This window comes from Palaemon carinicauda, chromosome 1, assembly GCF_036898095.1.
Source record: "Palaemon carinicauda isolate YSFRI2023 chromosome 1, ASM3689809v2, whole genome shotgun sequence".
NCBI lineage: Eukaryota > Metazoa > Arthropoda > Malacostraca > Decapoda > Palaemonidae > Palaemon > Palaemon carinicauda.
In genome coordinates, this window is record NC_090725.1 from 225,397,674 (window position 1) to 225,425,321 (window position 27,648).

The 27,648-nt window shown below is 49.6% G+C and overlaps 1 protein-coding gene and 1 pseudogene across 2 annotated transcripts in view; both read left to right on the forward strand.

Moving 5' to 3' along the window:
* LOC137654031 (phosphatidylinositol 4,5-bisphosphate 5-phosphatase A-like) overlaps positions 1 to 27,648 on the forward strand; it is a 211,973-nt gene that overhangs the window by 38,964 nt on the left and 145,361 nt on the right. For both annotated transcript variants that reach the window (XM_068387673.1, XM_068387668.1), the window contains exon 2: positions 20,797 to 20,861. In XM_068387673.1, coding sequence (XP_068243774.1) covers positions 20,848 to 20,861 — 14 coding nt within the window. In that variant the 5' untranslated portion in view covers positions 20,797 to 20,847. The remainder of the gene's footprint in view (positions 1 to 20,796; positions 20,862 to 27,648) is intronic.
* Positions 5,342 to 5,460, forward strand: LOC137658942 (5S ribosomal RNA; annotated as a pseudogene).

Sequence of the window (27,648 nt, forward strand, 5' to 3'; positions counted from 1 at the left end):
TACCCTAATCTTAGCGATAGGGTTGAAAATACAGTGGAACCTCTACATACGATCTTAATTCGTTCCAGAAACTGCTTCTTATGTTAAAACAATCGTATGTTGGAGCAAATATTCCCATAAGAATACACTGTAATTTGTATAATTCGTTCCACAGCCCAAAAACCTATAATAACTCCTTAATAAATTACTACATATAATTACACATAAAAATACCGTAATTGCATAATATGAAAAAAGGATGTAAAAAAGATAATTATAAAGAAATAATAAATAAAAAATGTATTTTTATTGTCACTTTACCTTAGAGACAGGCCAACGCAGGTGTAGGAATTGCTACGTAGGAGAAGATGGACGATCGGCGAGAAGGTAGACATGGTGTTAACATGTTCTTTAAATAAATACTCTCTCTCTCTCTCTCTCTCTCTCTCTCTCTCTCTCTCTCTCTCTCTCTCTCTCTCTCTCTCTCTCTCTCTCTCTCTCTCTCTCTCTCTCTCTTCTTCACTGTTAGTGTTAGAGACATCTATTAAATTTTTCTGAGAGAGAGAGATTAAACAAAAATGTGTTGTGTACATATGATTTTTAACAGCGTCAACAAGTTGAAAGACAATTAAATGTAACCAAAAAAGCAATATCAGCGAATCTGAATTACTTTGTTAACTAAAACAAATATTGATACAAACACACTCGTGTATGCGTATGCACAAACAAACACACACACGTGTAGAAATTCCTACGCAGGAGACACGATCGGCAAGTGTTAGAGATGGTGACTGCGATAACATACCGTAACTTACACTACGGAAACTTTAATCTAACTTAGCTTATTTATTTTTTTTTTATTTTTATAGTATTTCATATTTTTTACATTTTTTTTCTTTTTATTTTTAAATTGTTCCGTAACCAAAATACAAACCACGCTATTTACATTGGGTTTACCTTTCGGCGTACTGTAGCTGAAATGGTTAGCCATTAGAATTTGACGAGGGTGTATTACCCCCACGCTAGTTAGCAGGGGGGTAGGGGAGTCCCCCCCTCACACACTGGTGAACTGCTTCACTTCACTTTTGGCTCGGACAATGGACAGACGTCTCTGTCTTTGTCCTCGCTTGGCAGCCATTGTTTGTTTTGTCTTTACTTAATCACTTACTTTTCTTTTACTCAATATATATGTAAACATTTTTTTGTGTTTATGTATATATTTGAGTATAGAAATCAGTAAGTTTCCTTTTCAGAGTTTGTGCTTGTGTGTGTAGTGTACGATATCTCCGTGGAGGCCTCGGCAGTTAGGCCACCATGGTGTAATTTCATGGGTCGCGATCGAGTTTGACTACGGTCTTTCTCTCTCTCTCTCCTTGAGGTCGTTCACCCTTTTACTACGTTACTTTTACTACGTCTGAGTAGCTTCCTTCCCGTGTGGGTGGGGTTGCTACGCCGTACGTTTTGTCTCGATTAGTTTATGAATCTAATTGTATTTGTTGATTTTTCAGCTTTGTAGAACGATTCCTTTCGGGGTTTTCGTTCTTTCTTTAGTGTTCATTCATTTTTAAATTACATAATTACATAGTTACATAATTATAATTGTTATAATTCTGTGTTGGTTACAGCTCTCCTTCCGTGAGTGTAAGTGGTTGTGAGGGCACGTGCCTGTTGTGTAATTCTTGTGTTCCTTTCCCTCGGGATTCCTCTTCGGAGCCTTTCCGGGTGAATGAATGTTAACTAATGATTTTTGTTTTCATTTTTCACAGTTACCGATCTAGTTCGTTTCTGTAATGTGACAACGGAGTGAGCTGTCTTGTTGAGGCCTGGGGATTCGGCTGTTGTTGCCTCCCCTATAGATCTTCGTCAGGGGCGTGTCTCCTTCTCCTGGAAGTACTCCCGTGACGATTGACAGCTCTCCAGTTCATTTTAGAACACTCAGGAGGCTCGCCTCCTTGGTTGGGTAACTTTCCTTCCGAGGGAAGTTTTCCTGTCCAGGCTTGAGTTTTTCCCCTTTGGGGGGGTTCTTCTCTTGCCTTTTTTTTGTGCGACTATGCTCTTGGTGCTGAGCGGTCGCACCTGCAGTTACGCTCAAGGGGCTGGGCAACTGCAGGAGCCCCTCTTCGGAGGATTGCTCTTTTTAGGTCACTGGCTGACCCGTCTCTTCTACGAAGTGTTTCTCTTTCGTTCGCGAGAGAGTACACTCATAGAGACTCCTCTTCGGAGGACTCTTCTGCTGTTGTTGCTGTTGCCCGCCTTCGCCGTAAGGCTCACCGTCCGCTACGTCGTAAGGGCCTCCCATCTCCCTATAAGGGTGATAAGAGGCGCCGTTTTGAATCTCCGTATGCAGCCTGCAGCTCCTCCAACGCCTTCTTGACCTTCCGCCCCTGGTGCAGATGGACAGCAGTCTGACCTCGTCTTCTGACGGACAACGATCCCTTCGGGGCAAAGGGTTGCCTCCCACGGGGGTGCTTCCCTTGCGTTTCAGGGTTCCCCTGCGCGCCCTTCTGCTATGTTCTCTCCTGCTCAGTGTTAGCGCGCAGGCGCTCTCCTGCTCAGTGTTAGCGCACAGGCGCTCTCCTGCTCATCAGCGTTTTCCTGATCGCTAGCGCTCTCCTGTTCGCCAGAGCGCTCCTGTTCGCCAGCGCTCTCCTGTTCGTCAGTGCTCTCCTGATGATCGTCGCTGCTGTTCCTGTTGGTTCCTGATACGCGCCCTGCGCGCCCACGTTCGCCCGCGCAATCTAGAACTTCGGTTCAGGTCTTGGACAAGGACTCTTCTTCTACGCACAGGATTCCACGCGTTGCCTTCTGCTCGCCAGCGATCACCAGCTCGCCAGCGACCGCAGACGCGTCAACGTTCGCCTGCTAGTTAGCGATCTCCTGCGCGTCAACGATCGCCATCGATCTTCCACGCGTGTCAGGTCCCCTGGACACCATCAGTAGCGATCTAGCATTCACCTGCTGTGGACCACGATCTCCGGTAGCTGAGTCTTGCCGTAGATCTTCCTCCTGCTCGCCAGCGCTCACCTTTACTTCTGTCCTTCTGTGCGCCAGCTTTCTTCAATCGCCAGCGCACATCCGCGTGCCCTTTCCTGCCACGCACCAATGGGCGCCAACGGTTTTTCCTGACCGTCCAGGATCTCCTGATTGACAGCTCGCTTCAGCGCTCACTTTCCTGATGCACCTGCGCGCCTTCTGTTTAGTGCAATGCGTGCTAACCATCCCTAGTCTCTTATGCGTTAGCGATCGCCTACTCGTCCGTGCGATTCTTCGCCTGTGCGCTAGAGTTTAGTTAACGCACCACCGCTCGCCAACGCGCCGTCGCTTGCCAATGCGCCATCGCTTGCCAACGCGCTTTCACTCGCCTACGGGCCATCGCTCGCCAAAACGCGCCATCGCCCGCCTATGCGCCATCGCCCGCCTACGCGCCATCGGTCTCCCGACCGCCTGCCCTCACCCGCGCGCCTACGTTCCTGCGCGACCGCACGCACACGCGCACATGCGCTCCAATGTTCGCCCCGCGCCCGAATCAACGGTATTCCATCGCGCGAACCAGCGGTGTTCCGTCGCGCGAACCGACGGTGTTCCGTCGCGCGAGCCGACGGTGTTCCGTCGCGCGAGCCGACGGTGTTCCGTCGCGCGAGCCGACGGTGTTCCGTCGCGCGAGCCGACGGTGATCCGTCGCGCGAACGCCGGCTCGATTCCTGCAGTATCCATTGCTCGCCGACCACCGGCTCTCGCCCTTTCTACCACGCTCGCCCTTCTGCGTCGCGCACTTTCGTCTGCGCTCCTGCGTGCTTGCGCATGGGCGCTTCCACGTTCGGCCACGTGCAATCCATTGATTTATCATCGCGCGAGCGCCCGGGCGATTGCGGCCGCGATTCCCGCCGGGGTTTCGCAACATGGCCAGCCTGGCGAGTCTTCTGGAGCGTATTTCCAGAACACGGTCTTCACCCTGTAAACGCAGAGCATGGCACAGGGAAGAGCAGGAAGAATCTTCAGGGAGGTCTGAGCTACATTCTTCTTTCCGGAACCTGGGTTAGCCCTTCCTCGTCATTCCCTGGAAGGGTCTTGCCAGGGAGCTTTCCGTTTGAGATTCCTTTCCCTCCTCAGTTGCGACCTGAGGTTTTGTACAAGGAAGCTCCAGGAAGATCATGGGTACTTTCCTCCTCTCGGGCTCAAGCACCTTGGCGTTTCGTCGCCAAGTTTCGAACTTGCGGGCAAGCTCGATGTTGGACCATCTAGACGCAGTGACCGAGGGCTTCCTCTCGGGTGTCTCATCCGTGGATGTCGACAAGCTCAGACACTCTTCCATCCTTGGGAAGAGCTTGTTTGTGCCCAGGGACAGAGACATGGACAGCGGTTGTGCGGAGGATGTCGTCTTCCGTTTTCAGTCCTCCAAGGTGCTTTCTTCCAGACCCTGCAGGCCTCCAGCGCCTCTTCTTTCAGCCTCGTCGGCCTAAGTTGTCGGACCGGCTACGGCAGCTAAGACAAGGTGTCCAATAGCAGTCCCCTCCTGTCAGGGACAGGTAGCACGGGAGGCTCTCCCGGGGGGGCATAATCCTAGAGGGAGTGGCAGAGTTCACAAACTCTAGGATTGGCAACCCCCCCCCTTGCAGGTCTCACGCTGGAAGGATGCGTAAGGTTACTCATCCGGATAACAGCTTCCCGATGCCGATTCCTGCACGATCTCCGTGATCAGCCAAGGAGATCACGCCTCGCTCTTACCATCTCTCCGTCTCTGTCAGCGAATTCAGTGTCACTGAACCTCTATGCCATGGGGTCGGCAAGAGTTTTGCCCGTTTGGGCAGAATGATCCATGCCTTAGGAGAAGGTCCTCCATAGGGTCGTCGATGGCTTCACCCCCCTGCTTCTTCAGTCGATCCTTTCTCGTAGGAAAGCATCTGAGACGGGAATTCCGTCGTCGACCTCTCAGCTCTGATCAAGTTTGTCGAGCAAACTTCGTCCAGCGTGGAACAGCAGAATCGATCAGACTGGTAACGAGGCGGCAGGACTCCTTAGGCCCTGGATCGGAAGGACGGGTACTTCCAGTTTCCATTCCATCCATCTTCCAGGAAGCTCTTGGAATTCAGTCTAGACTTAAGATGCGGTGTGGCGATCCCGCCGCGGCATCGCAGGTTTTTCCCCAGAGAACTCTCCCTGCTTTCCTCATGGCCGCTCAGGAGCAGGCTTCCGTCTCCTTCGCCTTTTGGAGGTCTGGTCAACTCCGGTAGGCTTGAGTTCGACCTTCTTCAACGCCGGGACAAGCTTCCGGGTCCTTACCATGAGTGAGGGATCATGGTAATTTGCTAGGAACCTTCTCTACTTCTGCCCCAACATCTGGAGTATCTAGCCATGATATTGAGTTATCGGCCTTACCACGTTGGAAACACCGCCTCTCGTCCGATCAGCGAAGTTGGGCAACGTTGGGTCTGGTCAGTACTTGGATGTGTGACCGCCTGAGGACGCCAGACGCTGTTGCCTCCTTCTCCGAGCCTTCCCTTCAGTTGACTGTGGCAAGGCTGAGGAGAATCGCAGTACCTGTTCTCAGTCAAGCGGAGCTTTCAGCCCTACCTTGGAACGTTTCCTGGGTCTCTTTCCTCATTGACCCGTCTAAAGTCCCGAACGGTCGCCTCAGGATAAGTTCCCTGTGGGGCGGCCCAAGTTCCGGTGGTGTCAAAGCAACGATTAACCGGACTTTCTGGCCCCTATGGGACCAGCGGAACGTTTAGACCTGCAATGGGTGTTGACCTATGGAACCTCTTGATGGGAGTGGATATTCTCGTCCTTTCCCCACATTTTGATGCTGTTCTCGGACTCGTCAAAGAAAAGAGGTGGGGGGGGGCATGTTCCAGTTCAGGCCTATGGTCAGGACCTGAAGGATACTTCTCCATCATTCAGGCAGGCTTCGGGGCCGTAGTCTGGCCCCTCTACAGATACTACAGTTCCTGCCGAGTCGCTCCGTGCGCGACGACTTCATGGTACTGGCGTATTCCAACCAGCAAGGGACGCATTTTCATACCTTCGCATCTTGCAGTAGAGATACTGAGATGATCCGAGGTCCTCTCAATACCACTATCGGCTTGCTCATTCCGGGCAGAGGAATGTTCTCTCCGACTATCTGAGCAGAGCCTCGCAGATAGAGGGTACCTGGGGGTCTTTGGCCTTTAGTAACCAGCAAGTCCTGGCCTGGGGGACCTGATCGCGACAGCCTGGAACTGCAAGCTTCCGCTGTTCTTCCCCCCAGTCTCAGACCCCAAGACTCTTTTGCAAGATGCTTTCCGGTGATGGTGGGACAACATCGACGCCTGCTTCTTCCCACCATTGTTGTTTGTTGAGAATGGGTCTCAACAAGACCAGGTTGTCTATCAACCTTTCGATGGCCCTGAGAGCTCCACTGTGACTATACGTGGAACGGTTTCCGGACACTCTGCTTCCCCTGACGGAACTCCCGGGAGAGCTTCTCCCACGGCACAGGCTACTCAAATAACCACACTACAACATCTTTCACGAGCCGTGGCATCGCTTCGGCTTCACGCCTGGAGACACTACGCTGCCTCCTCAAGAAGAGACAACCCGCTACAGTCGCGGAGCGGAGGTTGCGTCACCTGCGATAGTCATCCGCAGGGGTCTACCAGGCGAAGTGGAGAGAGTCTTCTGTGGTTGGTGTCGTGGGAGAGATACCTCTTCCCTTGAGGCTTCTTCTCCAGCAATAACGGACTTATTGCTTTTCGGCGGGAGGAAACTCCTTTCCGCTCTCAGCAGTGAAGCCTGTCGCTCAGCCTTTCCCTGGCCTTCAGGCTGAAAGGAATAGACTTTTTCCTTCCCGCTGGACCTTTCTTCGCTCATGCAAAGCTGCGAACGTCCCTGTCCCCAGTCGGAGTGAGACCTCCTCCATGGAGCATGGTTCGGACTTTTTAGTCCCTTAAGAGATCTTCTCAAGAACCATTACGTCAGGCCTCTGATTGTATTCCGTCTTGGGGGACGGTGCTCCTGCTCACTCTGGCCTCGGCCAGTGTGTAAGCAATCTTCTTGGTCTCGTACGACTCCGCCCTTTCTAAGGAATAGGGGAAGGCAACATTCAGGTTCGCTCCTGAGTTGTTTGCGAGACTCAGAATCTTGGGGTCCCGGCCCTTCGGTCCAACTCCTTCAAGATTTCGAGTCACCATTCTGTATCAGATGACCCAAACCTTCTCCTTCTTGCCTGTAAAGGAATCGAGGGGTTATCTTTGGAAACAACTGCAGTTTGTCCTCACGTGCAACCGGGTTGGGAGCATAGGAAGGACACAGGGGAGAGTCACCAGTATACCTCTTCAGCTCGGACTCAAGGATATTCATCTCGACCTGAATCCAGACCCTCCCCCGTCACGTCGCCCTACAGCACGATGTCGCCTTCGAGTAGTACTACTCAGTGACGCAGGTGCTACAAGCTTGAGTCTGGAAGCATCTAATGACCTTCGCAGCCCGCTTCCTGCAGGACGTGACCCACAGCAGTATTGATACGTTTCTATCGCTCTATGGTGGCTACACAACAGCTGGTCTAACCTCAGGCTCCTTTTTGGACAGGTAGCAGAAGGTTGAGGGCATTGTTATCAGGTTTTAGTCTGCATGAACGAAAGAAGTATGTCTGGCCCTTACTTCTTTCTTCATCGTCCCCTCTACTGGGGAAGCAGCATCCTGGTCTCTGCATAGCTGACCTCAAACCTCTGCAGGTAAATCATGCTTCCTTGTGTTCCGAGTATTGAGTCAATACTGTCGCGTGCCCCCATACCCTGACGAGGTGGTATTGGGAACGTCCTAACCCAGAGTTCCTTCTGGAACTCCAGGTCAACTGCCTAGGACGGGTCACACTTTTTCCTTCACACACAAGCTTATGTAGGCCACACGTTTCCTTGCGGAGCAAGGAACTTGTGAGGTGCAGGGACTCCTTTTCTCGAGTGCAACACACTCGGATTCTGAGTCCCTGGGTAAAGCCAGAGCCAGTATGGCTGGGGACTTTCCACCCTTCCTAAGGGGTAAGTCACCCAATGTAAATAGCGTGGTTTGTATTTCGGTTACGGAACAAACGACAAATTCGGAGATAATTTGTATTTTTCCTAACCATACAAACCTTAGCTATTTACACACATTTGCCCGCCAGCCTTGTCCCCCAAGACAAGTCCTACCTCTAAGTGAAGTGAAGCAGTTCACCGGTGTGTGAGGGGGGGAGGGCTAGCTAGCTACCACTCCCCTACCCCCCTGCTAACTAGCGCGGGGGTAATACACCCTCGTTAAATTCTAATGGCTCGCCATTTCAGCTACGCCGAAAGGTAAACCCACTGTAAATAGCTAAGGTTTGTATGGTTAGGAAAAATACAAATTATCTCCGAATTTGTCATTTTCATAATTTTCAGTGACGAGTTATGGTACGTTATTGCAGTCACCATCTCTACCTCCTCCCCGACTGTCTGTCTCTTACTGCGTAGCAATTCCTACACCTGTGTGTCTGTTTGTGCATACGCACACGAGTGTGTTTGTATCAATATTTGTTTTAGTTAATAAAGGAATTCAGATTCGCTGTTATTACTTTCTTAGTTACATTTCATTGTCTTTCAACTCGTTGACGTTGTTAAAAATCATATGTACTCTAAACACATTTTTGTTTAATCTCTCTCTCTCTCTCTCTCTCTCTCTCTCTCTCTCTCTCTCTCTCTCTCTCTCAGAAAAAAAAAATAATAGATGTCTCTAACACTATAACAGCAAAGAAGAACAAGAGAGAGAGAGAGAGAGAGAGAGAGAGAGAGAGAGAGAGACAGACAGACAGACAGACAGACAGACAGACAGACAGACAGACAGACAGACAGACAGAGAGAGAGAATTTTATTCAAAGAACATGTTAATGGTATGTTTAGAGAGAAACAGAAAAAGAGAGTGGACTTTTTTAAAAGAGCTTGTTAATGCTATCTTAGTTTTCTTTGCTTCCCTTTTTTCTTTCTTTCTGTTCATCACGCTGGCCCCTCTCACAAATGATCGTTGCCAACAATCTCTTTGTCCTTTATCCCTATCCACAAAAGGCGTTCTATCTCTTCCTGGGTATTGCTACGATGTCTTGTAATAATGGTGATCCCCTTCGATGGTTTGACTGCTTTAATGGCTGCCTTCTGCTTGATGATCGTCGAGATCATAAGCCTATTCCGGCCATATTGTTTAGCCATATCACTCACATGCACACTGCTCTCATGTTTTTTTATAATTTCTTGCTTCAATTCTAATGAAGGAATTGCCTTCTTCCTTTTCTCACCACTACCTGTACTGAAACTTAGCTTCTTAGGCACCATGATTATGGGTAAAATCAAAAAAGAAATGTGAGAAAAGGAAGAAAATAAGCACTGTTAATAACAGACCAAACAGAGGACAACCACACGATACACACAAGAACAGAGAACAGAGCACTCGATGCTCAATGGCGTCCCTCTTACATGCTGCCATCTACCGGTTAAACAAGATCTACATCGGATGTTGGAGCATTACTTCGGGTGTCGAGACAAAAATTTGCTGGAATTTTACTTTGGATGTTGGAACAATCGTATGTAGAGGTTCCACTGTATGGGAGCTATGGGCATGGCTGTCATTATACATATATCCCCCTGGATGTCATTTTACAAGAGTCATTTTTTTCTACTTCTGCATCAGATCCAGCGTGACTACAGTCCGAAAACAACGATTCCCAGAGAGGAGTTTAACCTTTTTAAGATTATGTAAATTCATATATTTTAGTAATTGATTATGTTGAAAACATTGTCTGTTGGATATATATAGCTATTGTTGCTCATTTAAAAGTAAAAGGAAACCCTGAAATAATGAACAACAAGGTTGGTGGGTGCAGTTCATCCATATACCGCATGCTAGAACAGAGTAGCCGCGAGATTGTTTGTTTTCGAGCTACGGCAGAGCAAAAACCATCTGAGAGACATGTGAATTATGTGTAATTATGATGCATTCATTTCCTGCCACTTGCATGAGCCATACAGTATATTTTTTTCGGTTATCTGGTGTTTATTATGCATTTCTGAGCATTGTTATTGCTGCAAGTCTTTCGTTTTTTGGTGTTTCCCCTCCCAAAACCCGGTTTTCTCACTTGGATACCCCATAATTGTTTTTATAAGCGGTTGTAGGAAAGCCCTTAACAGGTGGTTTGTCCCAATATTCATGATCAGAAATGGATAGAATATAAGAAAGCGAGTAGGAAAAATATTCGATTCATGTAGCCTATTTAGCTAGAAGTTAAAGTGTCATATATTTCCCCAACCCTTAAATGGTCTCTGGTCTGCCATGGCTTGCTTCACCTGTTATTAAACATTATTTCATTGCTCCTCTGATCTGGCAAGCTACATGAATGTGCTGCATATGCCAACCGTGTGTGTCATTATTTCAGTGATATTTTTTACTTCCTGTTGAGTAAAAAGAGCTGTTGAGTAAAAAGAGCTATACTATATACTGAAGAGAGTGTTTAAAAATAATTAATTACTGAAATTGTTAAATTCCGCTAAATTTCTAATTGCAGTAAAAAAAACGGTTTGTTGTAAAACCACATAGATAAAGTTCTGCATTAATACTTGGAAGCTCTTAATTAGTTAAAAAAGCCAACAGGGTTTATATATGATAGCGGCCACTTGTATGTATTATTATGGCTAACTTAGATTACGGCAGTGTAAGGGGGGTTGCAGGGCGGCATCAGACCCCCGGTTAGGTAAGTAGGTAAGGACACGGCTTGTAGGTTAGGTTAATGGGGAAAGCTTAGGTTAGTTGATGTCCATTTTTAATCCACACGGGAGGAACTGGCCGCTGATATACAAAGGCTCCAAGTCAGCTAATGATTACACCATTAAAGAAAAAACAGCTTCCAAAAGAAAATGCAAACAATGCATGCACAGTAACTCTCCATCAGTCTCCCAAAAGTAAATAATTTTTTTAGACATAGAAATGATGTTAACGTTCTAGTTGATTGATATGTAAATTATTATGCACCAGCTCCATTAGTCATACAGAGAAAAATGCCAAAATAGCCAGAAATCATCCATTTCAAATAACGAACACTATTTTTTCAATATTAATCTTACCCGATGATCATGTAGCTGTCAACTCTGTTGCCCGACAGAAATCTAAGGTCGGGATACGCCAGCGATCGCTATACAGGTGGGGGTGTACACAACAGCGCCATCTGTCGAGTAGGTACTCAGGTACTTCTTGTCAACAAGAACTCAATTTTTCCTCTGTCGTGCCACCGGCAAGACCTACTTGGATATGCTGTTGTTTCTGGAGTTGTTTTTCACGATTTTGGTGATGTATTCGCTCTAGATTTTAGCTTTCGCTATTCAGGAACCTTTATCATTAGCTTATCAAGCTTTTTGATTAAATTTGGATTAATTGTTAATGAACTTTGCTAGATTTTGGAATTCCCCCTTGACTATTTCTACAATTCAAGATGTCTGACCATTCTCAAGTCCCTAAGTACAGGCAGTGTAGCGTTAGGGCTTGTTCTAGGCGTCTTCCGAAGGCCTCCATAGATCCTCACACCGTTTGTTCCAATTGTAGGGGTAAATCCTGTCAATTGGAAGATCGATGTGAGGAATGCGCTGGGCTTTCGGAATTCGATTTTAACGAATTCCTTAAAAATGCACGTAGGCTAGAGAAGGATAGGATCAGGAGGAGTTCTTCTCGCTCTTTTGATTTTTCCTCTCCCCATGCCCCTCAACCTATTCCTTCCCCTGTAGTGGTGACTCCCGACCCTGCTACTAGTGCTCAACCCTCCATGGCGGACATGATGCGTGCCATTCAGGCTCTTGGTGACAGAGTGGAGTCATTAGCTAATGACCGGAATCAACTTTTGGCAGATGTCAAAGAGTTGAAAGCGCAAAGTGCAGTGGGAAGTGTAGTGAGTGCAAGTGAAGTGAAAAGTGTCAGTGTCAGTGTTGCGCATGAGGGTACATCTGTTCGTGCCAGTCGTCCTCCCAGTCCGGGACCTCTTGCAAGCTCCCAAGCCCAGGGGAGAAGCAATGTCGAAGGACCAAAGGGTTCGGCAGGCCTTGATCAGCGTACGGATGTACCCTCAGTGGTTGCGGACGTATCTGTCAGAGATCGTCCCATCCACAAACAGACGAATGAGTCCTATCATTCCTCGTCTGTGGAAGAAGTTTCGAGGAAGAAACGTTGGACCAAGGTCTCACGACCTCTCAAGCGTAAGGTCCCTTCCGAGCGAGTCCAACGGCCCAGGTGTAGCCACTGGGTCAGTTCGGACTCGCCGCAGTCTTCCGAAGACTGCACACCTCCCAAGAGAGGTAGAGTGGTTCCGCAGCAGGCAACTACTCCGTCTGTTGCCGCACCAACCACGGTAGATCCTAAGTGGTCCATGCTGCAGACTATGCAGTCTCAGCTTGCTTCCTTTATGCAGGAGTATCGTGCTGAGAAGGTTGACACGGCACCAGTTAACCTACAACCTGCCACGGTTGTGCGCTCAGCAAATACTGCGGCTGCCTGCTCCCACACTCCACCTGTGAGAGCTCCACCACCAATGCGCAGTCCACCCTGCCAGACGCATGTTCATGCTGCACCCTCCGTTGACATGCGTGAGCTACCGCATCAGCAGTGGGAAGGTGCTGTCGAGCTGCCGTGTTTTGACACAATGCGGCATGCTCCGCAACCCATGCGGCATGCTCCGCAACCCACGGCAGTCCCTCCCACGCACCAGCACTCTGCTTTTGTTGTTGCCAGCTCGCAGACTGACCAGCAGCGGCATGATGTTGGATCCGCAGCAGCTACGCATGCACCCGTGCTGCCGGATTCAGCCGTTCAGCTTTCTGCTCCTCCTTTGCCACTTCCTCCTCAGCTTTCGGATGATGGAGTATCTGATGACGAAGCTGCACATTTGGACGATCCGCACTCCGACTTAGAAGAACCCAAGTCTACGCCTCCCTCCTTAGACTTTCGGAAAGTCCTTGCCTTGTTCAGGGACTTGTATCCGGAACAGTTTGTGTCTGCAACCCCTCGCTCTCCTCCCTCCGAGTTTGCTCTGGGCATGCAGTCAGCAGCTCCTGCCTTCACCAAACTTGTGCTCGCACGCTCATCCAAGAGAGCTTTGAGTGTTATGGGAGAGTGGTTGCAGTCCAAGAAGCAGCTGGGAAAGACTGCTTTTCAAGTCTGGTTGACTCTCCCCGCAGGCTGGCTATGAGACGATCGAAGATTTGCTGGTCCTTTTCTGACATGGATCATCTGTTGAAGGGAGTCTTTCGTGCTTTTGAGATCTTCAACTTCCTCGATTGGTGTTTGGGAGCGTTAAGCAGAAAGACTTCCCCTTCGGATAAGGACTCTGCCATGCTTATCATGTCTAGCATGGACAAAGCCATTCGGGATGGGTCTGGTGAGCTTGCGGCTTCGTACGTGTCGGGAGTGCTTAAGAAGAGAGAACATCTTTGCTCCTTCTTGTCGGCTGGGATCACTCCTTGCCAGAAGTCGGAGTTGTTGTTTGCTCCGCTCTCCAAGTGTCTCTTTCCGGAAGAGCTGATCAAGGGGATGGCTGCCTCGTTGATCCAGAAGGATACCCATGACCCGGTGGCGTCCTCCGCACGTAAGGCTAAAGCTTTACCTTCCGTGCCTAGACCTAGGATGGACACACCAGCGTCTAGGTTCATCCCGCCCTTTCGTGGCAGAACCTCCAGCAGAGGAGGTACCCGTGCCGACAGTCACCGTGGCAAATCGAAGAAGGGTTCCAAGTCCTCAAAAGGCAGAATCTGACTGCCTACCTCTCCAGACAGCAGTGGGAGCCAGGCTCAAGAACTTCTGGCAAGCTTGGGAGAGCAGAGGTGCAGACGCTCAGTCTGTGAAGTTGCTAAGGGAGGGGTACAGGATTCCGTTCTGCCGCAGTCCCCCTCTAGCAACGTCTCCCATCTACCTCTCTCCCAACTACAAGGAGAAGGACAAGAGGCTAGCGTTGCAACAAGAGGTGTCGCTCTTGCTACAAAAGGGAGCGGTAGTCATAGTCCGGGACCATCAATCCCCGGGCTTCTACAACCGTCTCTTCCTGGTAGCGAAGAAGACAGGAGGTTGGAGACCGGTGCTGGACGTCAGTGCTCTCAATGCTTTTGTCACCAAGCAGACGTTCACAATGGAGACGACGAAGTCGGTCCTAGCAGCGGTCAGGAAGGAAGACTGGATGGTCTCGTTAGACCTGAAAGACGCGTACTTTCATGTCCCAGTCCATCCAGACTCCCAACCTTTCCTAAGGTTCGTCTTTGGAAAGGTCGTGTACCAATTCCAAGCCCTGTGCTTTGGCCTAAGCACGGCACCTCTTGTGTTTACCAAACTGATGAGGAATATTGCCAAATTCCTTCACTTGGCAGACATCAGAGCCTCCCTCTATTTGGACGACTGGCTTTTAAGAGCTCCGTCAAGTCGTCGCTGTCTGGAGAATCTCAGATGGACTATGGATCTGACCAAGGAATTGGGTCTCCTGGTCAATATAGAGAAGTCCCAACTCGTCCCATCCCAAACCATTGTCTATCTAGGTATGGAGATTCAGAGTCGAGCTTTTCGGGCTTTTCCGTCGGCCCCAAGGATCAGTCAAGCCCTAGAATGCATCCAGAGCATGCTGAGAAGGAACCGATGTTCAGTCAGGCAGTGGATGAGTCTAACAGGGACACTTTCATCGCTGGCCCAGTTCATCGAGTTAGGGAGACTCCACCTCCGCCCCCTTCAGTATCATCTAGCTGCTCACTGGAGAAAGGACATGACGCTAGAAGCGGTCTCAGTGCCTATTTCCGAAGAGATGAGGTCTACACTGACGTGGTGGAAGAACAGCATTCTTCTCAAGGAAGGTCTACCATTGGCTGTTCAGACCCCCGACCACCGTCTCTTCTCGGACGCATCGGACACGGGCTGGGGTGCGACACTGGACGGACAGGAATGCTCGGGCACGTGGAATCAGGAGCAAAGAACACTTCACATCAACTGCAAGGAGCTTTTGGCAGTTCATCTGGCCTTGATAAACTTCAAGTCCCTCCATCTAAGCAAGGTGGTGGAGGTGAACTCCGACAACACCACAGCCTTGGCGTACATCTCCAAGCAAGGAGGGACTCATTCGAGGAAGTTGTTCGAGATCGCAAGGGACCTCCTCATTTGGTCAAAAGATCGAAAGATTTCGCTGGTAACGAGGTTCATTCAGGGCGACATGAATGTCATGGCAGATCGCCTCAGCCGGAAGGGTCAGGTCATCCCCACAGAGTGGACCCTTCACAAGAATGTTTGCAGCAGACTATGGGCCCTGTGGGGTCAGCCCACCATAGATCTATTCGCTACCTCGATGACCAAGAGGCTCCCGATGTATTGTTCTCCGATTCCAGACCCAGCAGCAGTTCACGTGGATGCCTTTCTTCTGGATTGGTCCCATCTAGACCTGTATGCGTTCCCTCCGTTCAAGATTGTCAACAGGGTACTACAGAAGTTCGCCTCTCACGAAGGGACACGGTTGACGTTGGTTGCTCCCCTCTGGCCCGCGAGAGAATGGTTCACTGAGGTACTGCAATGGCTAGTGGACGTTCCCAGGACTCTTCCTCTAAGAGTGGACCTTCTGCGTCAGCCGCACATAAAGAAGGTACACCCAAGCCTCCACGCTCTTCGTCTGACTGCCTTCAGACTATCGAAAGACTCTCAAGAGCTAGAGGCTTTTCGAAGGAGGCAGCCAGAGCGATTGCCAGAGCAAGGAGGACATCCACTCTCAAAGTCTATCAGTCAAAATGGGAAGTCTTCCGAAGCTGGTGCAAGGCGAATGCAGTTTCCTCAACCAGTACCTCTGTAACGCAGATAGCTGACTTCCTTTTACATCTAAGGAATGTAAGATCCCTATCAGCTCCTACGATCAAAGGTTACAGAAGCATGTTGGCAGCGGTCTTCCGCCACAGAGGCTTAGATCTTTCCACCAACAAAGATCTACAGGACCTCCTTAAGTCTTTTGAGACCTCAAAGGAGCGTCGGTTGACAACACCAGGCTGGAACCTAGACGTGGTTTTAAGGTTCCTGATGTCAGCAAGGTTCGAACCGCTTCAATCAGCCTCTTTTAAGGATCTCACATTAAAGACTCTTTTCCTCGTTTGCTTAGCAACAGCTAAAAGAGTCAGTGAGATTCACGCCTTCAGCAGGAACATAGGTTTTACATCTGAAACGGCTACATGTTCCTTGCAGCTTGGTTTTTTAGCTAAAAACGAGCTTCCTTCTCGTCCTTGGCCCAAGTCGTTCGAGATCCCAAGCCTGTCCAACTTGGTGGGGAACGAACTAGAGAGAGTACTTTGCCCAGTAAGAGCTCTTAAGTACTATTTAAGACGTACAAAGCCATTACGAGGACAATCAGAAGCTTTATGGTGTTCTATCAAGAAACCTGCTTTACCGATGTCTAAGAACGCAGTTTCTTATTACATCAGGCTTTTGATTAGAGAGGCCCATTCTCATCTGAAGGAAGAAGACCTTGCTTTGCTGAAGGTAAGGACACATGAAGTTAGGGCTGTCGCTACTTCAGTGGCCTTTAAACAGAACCGTTCTCTGCAGAGTGTTATGGATGCAACCTATTGGAGAAGCAAGTCAGTGTTCGCATCATTTTACCTCAAAGATGTCCAGTCTCTTTACGAGAACTGCTACACCCTGGGACCATTCGTAGCAGCGAGTGCAGTAGTAGGTGAGGGCTCAACCACTACATTCCCATAATCCCATAACCTTTTTTAATCTTTCTCTTGAAATGCTTTTTATTGTTGTTTTTTGGGTTGTACGGAAGGCTAAGAAGCCTTCCGCATCCTGGTTGATTTGGCGGGTGGTCAAATTCTTTCTTGAGAAGCGCCTAGATTAGAGGTTGTGATGAGGTCCTTTAGTATGGGTTGCAGCCCTTCATACTTCAGCACCTAGGAGTCGCTCAGCATCCTAAGAGGATCGTTAGGCTCAGTAAGGAAGACGTACTTAAAAAGGCAGATTAATGGTTCAAGTCGACTTCCTTACCAGGTACTTATTTATTTTATGTTTGTTATTTTGAATAACTGCTAAAATGAAATACGGGATACTTAGCTTCTAATGTTAACATGTATGCTGGTCTCCACCCACCCCCCTGGGTGTGAATCAGCTACATGATCATCGGGTAAGATTAATATTGAAAGATGTTATTTTCCTTAGTAAAATAAATTTTTGAATATACTTACCCAATGATCATGAATTTAAGGACCCTCTCTTCCTCCCCATAGAGAACCAGTGGACCGAGGAGAAAATTGAGTTCTTGTTGACAAGAAGTACCTGAGTACCTACTCGACAGATGGCGCTGTTGTGTACACCCCCACCTGTATAGCGATCGCTGGCGTATCCCGACCTTAGATTTCTGTCGGGCAACAGAGTTGACAGCTACATGATCATCGGGTAAGTATATTAAAAAATTTATTTTACTAAGGAAAATAACATTTTGCTAGATATTATAGTAAAGGCCTCGGAGCATGTGATTCCCTTCTTACAGTCTCCAATGCTGTTCAGAAATCTCTTGATCCGGGTTAGAAAGTTCATATGATCGGCCTTGATTTCAGTACTGCCTTTGATCGTGTTAATCGTGAGGCCCTTGTTTTCAGACTCAAACAGTTGGTAGTGCGTGTGTCTTTTCTTAGCTTCGTTATTGAATTTTTAAATAATAGATCGCAAAGAGTTTTTGCTGAATGACACCACAGTGAGTATAGGAATGTGTTAATGTTCTTGGCCCAATACTTTTCCTACTATATACAGTACTCATGACATGTTGTTTGGCCTAGTAAATAAGCTCGTTGCATATGCAGATGATGCTGCACTCTTTACATCAATTCCATCTGCGAGATGTAGATCTGAGGTTGCTGAATCCTTTAATAGAGATCTAGCTAAAATTAGTGCATGGTGCAAATTATGGGACATGAAATTGAATCCTAACAAAACTCAAAGTATGATTGTTAATGGTTTAGGACGGTTTCTCCTCAATATCCGGATCTCAGCATTGATAATGTTTCTTTAACTCTGTGTGATTCTTTTAAAGTTAAAAGTGTGATTCTCGACAGCAAATTAACTGTTCCCATACTAACAAACCTTCCGTTATGTATGTGGATATTCTTTCAACGGCAGCTGGAGGTAGCCATTAGACTTTAAATGTGAGGTGGCAATGCATTGGTGAAGTAGCATTCTCTGTTCCTGACAGAGGAGGTAAAGGCAATAGCTGAGAAATGGAGGAAGGCGAGTCAGGATTCGCTTTTGTGTAGAGCGATGTCCATTCAGCTACCAAAGTCTGCTTCTACTTACAGCTGCTTGAGATCATTGCATCTTCCTCGACAGGCACACAAGCGTGCTCTTAGGAAGGACCCTCGTCTTGCCCCTCCCAGGTTTAGGCTTGGAACGGATAGGCAGCATCCCTTTCAGAGCTGATAGGATCAATAGCACAACTGACGCTGTAGAGGAAAGTGAGTCCAACACTTCTGCCATGGGTGGAATTTCTCTTATGTGGCAACCTGTGGGAGGAGGCCTGCAGCCCCGATGGATGAGGTGGTGGTATCACTGGGCAGAATAGTGGACTGTGGTTGTTCTTCGGTCTGGGTACCTCCTCCCGTTCATCAACTCTCACCTCCTGATTCGACCACCGGCAATGTCATCATCCTGCCGCCTGGGATCGGCGAGGGACTTGGTGCATCGGGCTGAAGTTCAGGCCATGATGGAGAAGGGCTCGCTCTAAGAGGTTGATGATGGCTTCGTCAGTTGACTTTATTTAAGAGAAGATGTATGGAGGCTGGAGACCAGTCATAGGCCTATCATCCCTGAACAAGTTTGTTCTACAAACCTTGTTCAAGATAGACTCCAGGCAGGCTGTCAGGTCATTACACTTAATGATGATAATTTACTTGTAGAATGTGTACTTCCAAATCCCAATCCATCTCAGCTCCATGAAGTACCTCCAGTTCGCTATAGCGAGCAGCACCAATTCAAAGTTCTTTGCTTTGATCTTTCAACAGCTCCGTAAGTTTTCACCCATTTTTACTCTAGTATTTTCATGGGCACATGACAACGGGATTCGCCTTCAGTGTTACCTGGATGATTGGTTGATCTTGGCAGACTAGGAGGACAACCTTCTTCTCCGCCGAGACAAGCTTCTTTCGTTCTGTCACCATCTTGGGATTGTGGTAAATCAAGAGGTAATCCTATTTTCAAAACAAAGACTAATCTATAGTATCTAGATATGACATTGACACACTTGTAGGAAAAGTCTTCCCATCTTTGGATAGAATGGTACACTTTCGAGAGGTAGCTCTCCCTTTCCTTCAATAGCCCCATCTGCTAGCACAGCTTTGGCAGAAGTTGCTGGGACACCTAGCCTCTCTGAACGGTCCCTTCAATGGGAGCTAGATAGACACTGGTCACGAGGTAACGACCCTCCTATATCATTAGTTCTGAGAGGGGTGGATTCCAGACTCAACCTGGAATTTTAACTTGACGAGATGAATCTTTTAAAAAGCTTGTCCCTGTTATCGCTTCCACTAGAACTTTGTTTGTTCATGCACATATTGAAGGAAGGATGGGGAGCTCACCCCCTCCAACACCTAGTGTCAATACAATGGACTGACCAGAAATGTCGATGTCATATTCTGTTGGAGCTGTAAGCAGATCTCACACTTCAAAACATTTGACCGGTCACTCGATTGTATTGACGAGCGTAAACACCCTGCAACACCTAGTGTCACTACAATGGACTGACCAGGAACATCAATATCATATCATTCTTAAGCAGATCTTCTCACGCTACAATACTTTTGACCGGTCACTCGGTGGTATTAACGAGCGAAAACACCATAGTGGCATATACTGTATAAACAAACAAGGCGGTACTGTTTCTCTGCAGCTTTGCAGACTAGTGGTAAAAATCCACGAGTGGGTAGTGCTCAACTCGATCACTCTGACAACCCTCTTTATTTCAGACAAGAGGAACAGGGCAGTCTTGCTGAGCAGGAAGATGCAGATCATTGGGTTAAAATGGTACTTGCTTCTTCAGATAGCGAGCTAGATCTTGACTTTTTGGGGTTCGCCGACAGTCGACCTATTCCAAACCTCGCTAAATTGGAAACTTCCGATATACTGTACAGTACTGCTCACTGGTGCCAGACCCAGAAGCAGTGTTCGAGGACACCTTCCAGCACCCCTGGGACGGCCTTGCTATCTTTGCTTTTCTGCTGTTGTGCCTGATAAGGAAGGTCTTGAACCAAGTCTGGTCCTCTTCCAACCTCAATGGCTCAAAGTAGAATGGTACCCCACCCTTCTACTTCTTTTAATAGACTCCAAGAGAATTGCCTTCTCTCCATGGGCTGTTGTGCTAATCATATTCCCAAATATTCCTCAGCTTAGAGGAATCCTTTCATGCATTGAGATTATTCAGCATCTCCTCTCAGAGAAAGGCTTTTTGCGAGAAGTTGCATGAGAGATGTCGGGATACCTTCGGAAATCTAAAACTTCCGTGTACCAGGCTAAGTGGGCCATCTTCTGTGGTTGATGTTGTGGGAGGGGTGTTTCTCCTCAGTGTCAGTTCCATTGATAACCAGATTTTTTATTAACCTGATGGCTGATTACCTACCTGAAAGAATGACAAACTCTTATTGCAAGGACAATTTCTTTTTTAAATACTGTAGTTTATTATGCAGCAAAGGCTGAATAATTAAAAAAAAAACTATATTAAAATCTATTCAAAACGTTAGTATGCCACTTATATGTATATATAGTACGGTATATATATCTAAGTAATTTTTTTTTCTATTCTCTTTTCAGATTGATATTCACCCAACAGTGGTAGATTGATTATAAGTAGGAACATCGGCTATGGAAACTTTAAGGTATGCATTTAAGATATTGAGAATTTGTTTAAAAATTATATCAAATTTGGTGATGATTCTTTACCTATTGATTGTTATTTAATGAATCATTAATTGTTCCTACACGAATACAAACCATCGTTCTTTGCTATAGGAAAAAAAGGGTAATAACGAAGGGTGGAATACAGCAGTTAAAGCTTTTAATGTGGTGTAAACAACTGGCAGGTAATTACCCTCTTGGTAGCAGGGAGGAAACCACCTCCCTTGTAGCTCCTTTTAATACCAGTCGGGTTTCAGCCATCAGAGAGTGCACTTGTCCCTCTCTGCTGGAAACTTGTCAGTTTTTACTTGAATTTGCTTTGGATTTTAAGAAAAATTTTCCTTTCTCTTCCAGATCTTGTGGGTGTGATTGTGTGACTACTCATCATGCAGACATGCTCTGGAGTGCAGCCCAAGACCTGCTACACCTTTATGAGTAGTATAGAGGTAGATCCTTATAGGCTGTGCATATTGGGCTAAGGACATTTGTGCCAAAGCCTTGCCAAGTGAGAATTGTAAGGAGTGGCCATCTTGCCAGTGGGTGTTGATGGGCAGGCATAAGAAGAAACAGGCAAAAAGGGATTCTTTGCCTTCGAGGTCTTCCTCGAAGTCTAAGAAGTCACGGCCTGCCTTTTCTTCCCCCGGAACTCTCCCCTCGGACTCTTCTCTGGCATCCTACACTGGAGGGAATTCAGGTAAGCGTGGTGGTCATTTAACACCTGTTGTTCCCTGGTAGGTTTCCCATCATCTGCTCTTTCGTTTCAGAGAGTGGACACCTTGTAGTTGCTGTGGCCTTCATTGGGCATCCCAGGTGCCCCTTCGGACAAGAGACTAAAGCAGTTTGTAGAGGAGAAACATTATGTGCAGGCCAACACCCCTTTTATGTCTTCTCCTCAGCAGGCTCTCTCTGCCAATGCTGCTGTGGGGTCTCTCTTGCTGGAGGATCCTTGACATCTAGATATCCCTGCCACTGCTGTTCTTCCTATAAGGTCTCTTTTCAGAACCTCAAGACTCTTTGGAGTCTCCCCTCCAATCTGTTCTTCAGCTTTGGCATGATCCTCTGCAGAGGGAGATTGTAGACCTGCCTCCCTTAGACTTTTGTACTTGCTCCTTTGCTGCCTGGACATTTTGCTTGAACCAGACCTCTTGCCAGACCTTTGCTTACTAGACCTTCAGCATAAGGGACATCTACAGTTGGTGCTTCCCCTCGTCCTTTGCACATGGGTCTCTCTCTCTTAAGATTCCTAGTAGAACTTCTAAGGGAGTTATGTAGTGCTCCTCTCGCACTCCTGCTACGTCTTCACCTCATCAGACATTCCAGACATCCTTCGCCTTTTTTTTCTGCTTCACCTCGCAGATCACGCAGGCGCTCTAGATTGAGCCGTCGGAGTGATCGCTTCTCTTCATGCTGGTGTTCGCACAGACACTCATCTGCCTCAAGTTATCGATCGCCCTCACGCTCTAGGTAATCTTCCCCAGCACATTCCACCCTCCCCACTGTTCTTCTCCATTGTGCTCCAGGCAATCTTCTTCACGTTCAAGGTGATCTCCTTCGGTTCAAGGGGATCTTCATGCTCAAGGCGATGTCCGCTCTAGTCCTGTATCGCCTTCACATTCCTACCGCACCTCACCCACGCTCTCAAAGTGTTCGGCACCTCACCCAAGCTCCTAAGTTTTCACGAAACATCTCTGGAGTTCTTCAGCTGAGATTCCCGATATGGCGGAGAACTTCCAAGAGTATTCCTCAGGTTTTGATGGATGAACCTCACTTTGCTCCAGATTTGCTTTCAGAGTGGAGAATCTGGACCCAGTCCATCTGCATGAGTCAGACTTTGTAGATTCTTCACTGTCCAAGGATGACACCGACCCAAGTCAGAGTAGGCCTACTGGACCAGTCTCTTCCCTTTCACCAATGGATGTTCCTGGGGTTAAGAGGGGTCTCAGTCATCAACGCAGGTTCAGGATGTCGGTAACTCTGCCATGGTAAGTCTTCAAGATCAGAACGCATAGAAGTTTCTTGTCATTTAGGGAGATTTCCTTAACGGATAACTATAGGCTGATACGCTGATACTTATTTCGTTTACAGAAGAACATCTGCAGCCAGTACATAGACCTTGAGCTTCTTTGCTTAAGACTACAAAGGTGCAGGACCTGTGACTCATTCCTTTAGACCCTCCTCCCTTTTCAGCAGGACCCTCCAGGAAGGAGAGTAAGGACTTCAAGGCAACTATGAAGACGTCAATGCCAAGTGGCCTGATACCACCCCAACAACTGGAAGTCATGAAAGCTGCAGATACAGAGAATGCCTCCTCTTCCCAGGCAGTGGTTCAAGCTGTAGCCAGTTGGGAGTCAGAACCTCTGGAAGATAATGGAGACGCAGACGAAATCCCTACATAAGAATATTCAGAAGAATCGCCAATTGATCTTCCTCCCCCATCAGAACTGAAGACACCTCTAGTGGATGAAGGGGAATTGGAGTCCGTCTTCTTCCGAGTTCTTTGTACCATTCACTCTGTTTTGGGCATTAGGGAAACCATCCTCCTCTCTGAGAGGTAGGCTGGCTGTAGTTAATCTTCTCAGTTGTTCTCCACCCAGTGCCAGTCCAAGACTTGAGCTTCCTTGGACTGTCATGACCAATCATGTTATGCGGAAGGTAGGGGATCAGGTAGCCGGGGATAAGGACTCCTTGAGGTCAGGAAAATTCTCTCGTGTAGTTCTCATCCCCCTTACCAAAACATAAGAAGTACTACAGGGTTGTAGATGCTAGAGAAATTCTCCTCTCCCCTTAGATCTGGCAGTGGCAAAGTTGACCCCAGGCTGCTCTACAAACAGACTTGCATCCATCCCAGCCACATTGTCTTAGTCAAAATTATTATTTTGTTCCGTAACTGGAATACAAACCATGCTATTTAATAGGGGTTTGTTCCGTAACTGAAATACAAACCACGCTATTTACATGGGGTAATTACTTCGGCATAGCTGAATGACGAGCCATAAAAGTTTTAACGAGGGTTTACTACCCCGCCGCTAGTGAGGGGGGGGGGGGGGTTAGGGAGGGGTAGCTAGCTACCCCCCCCCCCCCCCCCTCACACACACACACCGGTGAATGCTTCTCTTTACTTTTGGCTCGGGAAGAGAACAGACCTGTCTGCGCTCTCCCTCGCTTTGACTGCCATATTAATCTGTTTTTGCTTTTTCTCTTTCGCAGTGTGCTTGAAGTTGGCCTCTACTGACAATGCGTACTTGCCCTGGACTTCCCGGCCACCCTTGTGGGACCTTTATGTCGGCGGTCGACAGGGAACCCCACACCTTATGTCCTCACTGTAGGGGCCAGCGGTGTGATAGTGATAATGTATGTATTGAATGTAGGGAGTGGTCTACCTCCCAGTGGGAGAGGTTTGCCCGGCACCGGAAGAAGAAGGCCAAAAGGGATCTTTCTCTCTTCAGAGGCTTCTCTGAAGAGAGAAAATTCCAGGACTTCTTCTTCCGTTGGCTTTTCCTCCTCCGAAGCTCCCCCTTGAGCGATCTCTTCTGAGAGGCCGGCGAGTGGTAGCGTAGACCTGGGGTGCGGGAGAGGTAGTTGCCTTCCATAGCGAGGCGGCTGCCCCTCCTCCCCCGGTGGAGGATTTAATGTCTAATCATGATTTGTTTCAGCTTTTGGCTTCCTTGGGGCTGCAGGGTTCGCCCTCCTAGGAAGCCCTGTTTGACATGATCAAACTGGGTGAAGCCGCCAAACAATCGCCAACTTCAGCAGGGATAGATCCTCTGTCTGTGGTTGACGTTGTTGTGACGGAGTCATCTCATGGGTCAAGTCAAACCCCCGTTCCTGTGGCTGAGGTAGCTGACGGCTTAGATTCCCCCCTCCGAACACCCTTCGAGGGAGGTTTTAAGTCCCACGGTCTCTCTTGCCGGTGATTCTCCCCCTCGGGAGAGTTCACTTACAGAGATTCCTCTTCGGAGGCCCCTTGATGGTCAGGTTGCTGATCCCACGGCCCTTCGTGGGCGTATAAGGCGGAAGGCTCGTCCTCCCCTTCGCCGTAGAGGCCTTCCTTCCCCTTACAAGGGGGTTAAGAGGCGCCTCTTCGGCTCGTCGTCACCACAGTCCTCTGCGGAGGAGACGCCTCGTCGTTCACCGATCCTGCCAGCTACCACCCTAGACCTCTCCGGGGATCGTTCGCGATCCCCTTCGGATGATGGTCGTCCTTCGGGACACAGTGACCAGTCTCCCAGACCTTCAACATCTAATGTTCCTGATGCGCGTGACGCACCACCTGATCCTGCCGCTGCGCAGTCTCCAGGCCCTTCGGGGCTGAAGGGTCTTGAGCGCAAAACCGCGCCTCTCGCCCTCAAGCGCCAGGTTCTTCCTGTGCGCTCTCCTGCTGCTGTCGCTGCTGTGCCTGCCGTTGCCGCTGTTCCTGACTTAGCGCCACGGCGCTCACCCTCCCGCGTTCGCGCCACCGTTCCAGCCACGCGCCAGGTTTCCCCTGCGCGCCCAACCCCTTCTGCGCCCCGGCGCTCTCCAGCAGTTCCTGCTTCAGCGCGCCAGCGTTCTCCCGTGCACACGCGGCCACCGGCGCCCCAGCGTCCCCCGGTTCCTGCCTCGTCGTGCGCAGTCCAGGAGGCTCCTTCGCTGGTGCATAGGCGCCCACGGGTTCCTCCGGACTCGCTGCGCCCATCTGAAGAGATGCGCTGTTCCAGATCCAGCGCTCACGCGCTCGCCAACACGCTTCAACATCTCAGCGCGTCGCCCAGGAGGCTCCCAAGCTAGCGCATGGGCGCTCACGGCCGCTCACGGCCGCCCCTGGGCTCTCCATCCAGACCGCGCTGCAACCGCGCGCGACGCCCAGGTTACGCGCCCCGTTCCTGTCTTCAAGGCGCCCAATGTAACCCTCCAGCGCACACCTGAGCGCCCTCATCCAACCGCGCGCCCTACGCAGCCGCTGCAGCAGCGCACCCCAGTGCGACCACATCCTGATGTGCGCCATGCGCGCCCACGATCGGCGCCGGCGCCCACAGGCGAGCATGCCGGTCCTGTCGGACCAGCGCCAACCTCCGCGCCATCCCTGCCGCACGCGATCCTGCACCAGCGCTCGCGCTCGGTTCTCCCGGACACGCGCTCAGGCGCCCCCGTTATCTCGCGCCCTTCGGGGCCGCATCAGGTTGCTGCATGCCCTCGCGTCTGGCTGCCTCCCGCGCCGGTTCCTGCGCGGCACACGCCCTTGCCATCTCCTACGCGCGCCCACTCCAGCTGCTGCGCACTCACGCGCCATCGCCAGCGCGTCATCGCTCCCTCGTTCCTGTATCCTCGCCTGCGCACCATCGCACCCGCCCCCGCCCACGCGGATGCGAGAGCGAGATTCCTGTGTCGCGCGACTCCCAGTGCAAGCACCGCCAGGTGGACAGGTCTTCGTCTCATACCCCCCCCTGCAAGCGCAGACCAGCGCGCTCGCCGGAGGAGGAGCGTTTCCCGGACAGGTCTAGGGACTCTTTCCTTTCAGCCCCACAGGCGAACCCACATTTATCGACTCCTCTTAGGGATCGCACGATCCCCCTCCCTCCAGAGGGGGTGTCTGACAGCGCGACTGTCAGCCAGCAGCTCTGGTTCGGCACCCTAGTCAGAGCTCTTGTGCAGGCGATTAAGCCCCCCCTCTCTGACGGGGGTCACAAACCAGCGGCAGCTTCCTCCCCCCTGAAGAGGAAGAGAGGAGTCTCCCTCCCAGACTTTCTCTCCCTCCCCTGCAGATGAGGACTACCCATCCTCAGGAGAGTCGGATGAGCCGGACCATTCCCCCATCGCACCAATGGGGGAAGCGCTGCCTCTCCCTGAGAAGTCGTCTCGTCCAGGGTTGGAGAAGAGCCTGTCCCCTTCGTTGCTCGAGTCCTGTATCCCGCCCAGGAGGGAGCCTAAGGACTCTAAGACGATTCCCAAATCGTCAGCAAGGATCAGGCACGAACCGTCTAGAGCTGCCGAGGCTGTCCATGTGTCCCCCCCAGGAAAAGCCACTGGGGACGGGAGACTTCGCTGCCAGTCCTTCAGGAGGAGAGCACCAGGAGTCAGAACACGCTTTCTGGCAAGTCCTGACCCTCATGAGGAACCTCAATGGGATCCCAGACCCTGAGATTCCCCCTCGTGAAGGGAAGGACACGTTCCTGGACCGCGTCTATGGCACCCAGAAACCCTCTAGGGCCAGTGCAGCTTTGCCCTGGTCTCAGGGGATGAAGAGTGCCAGGGACAAGGTTGAGGGCCAGCTCTCTGAGCTTGCCTCCTCCAGCAGATCGAGTACCGGTAACAAGCTCCTCCCTCCTCCTCGAGTCCATCAGAGGAGGTACTTCGAGATCCTCGAGGAGTCTTGTCTGAGTCTTCCGTTGCACCACTCTGTGGAAGAACTCACAGGGGGAGTCCCTCTTGAGAGACTCTCCATCCGGCACGTGTCCTTCTCAGCCACTGAGATCTTGAGCCAGGAGAAGGTCACCAAGTGTGCCATGCAGGCAACTTCGTGGCTCGACATCTGGCTGGGGTCTCGGGCGTCCTGGTGCGGTCCGAGAACCTCTCCAAAGAAAGCACCAGGAAGGCGCTGGAGACTTTCTTACTCTCGGGCACACGGACCATTGAGTTTCTGGCCCACCAAGTCTCGAGCTTGTGGGCCAATACGATTCTCAAACGTCGGGACGCTGTGGCCGAGAGGTTCCACCAGAAGGTCCCCAGTTCGGAGGTTAGCAGGCTCAGACACTCTTCCGTGTTCGGTAAGAGTCTGTTTGAGCTTAAGGA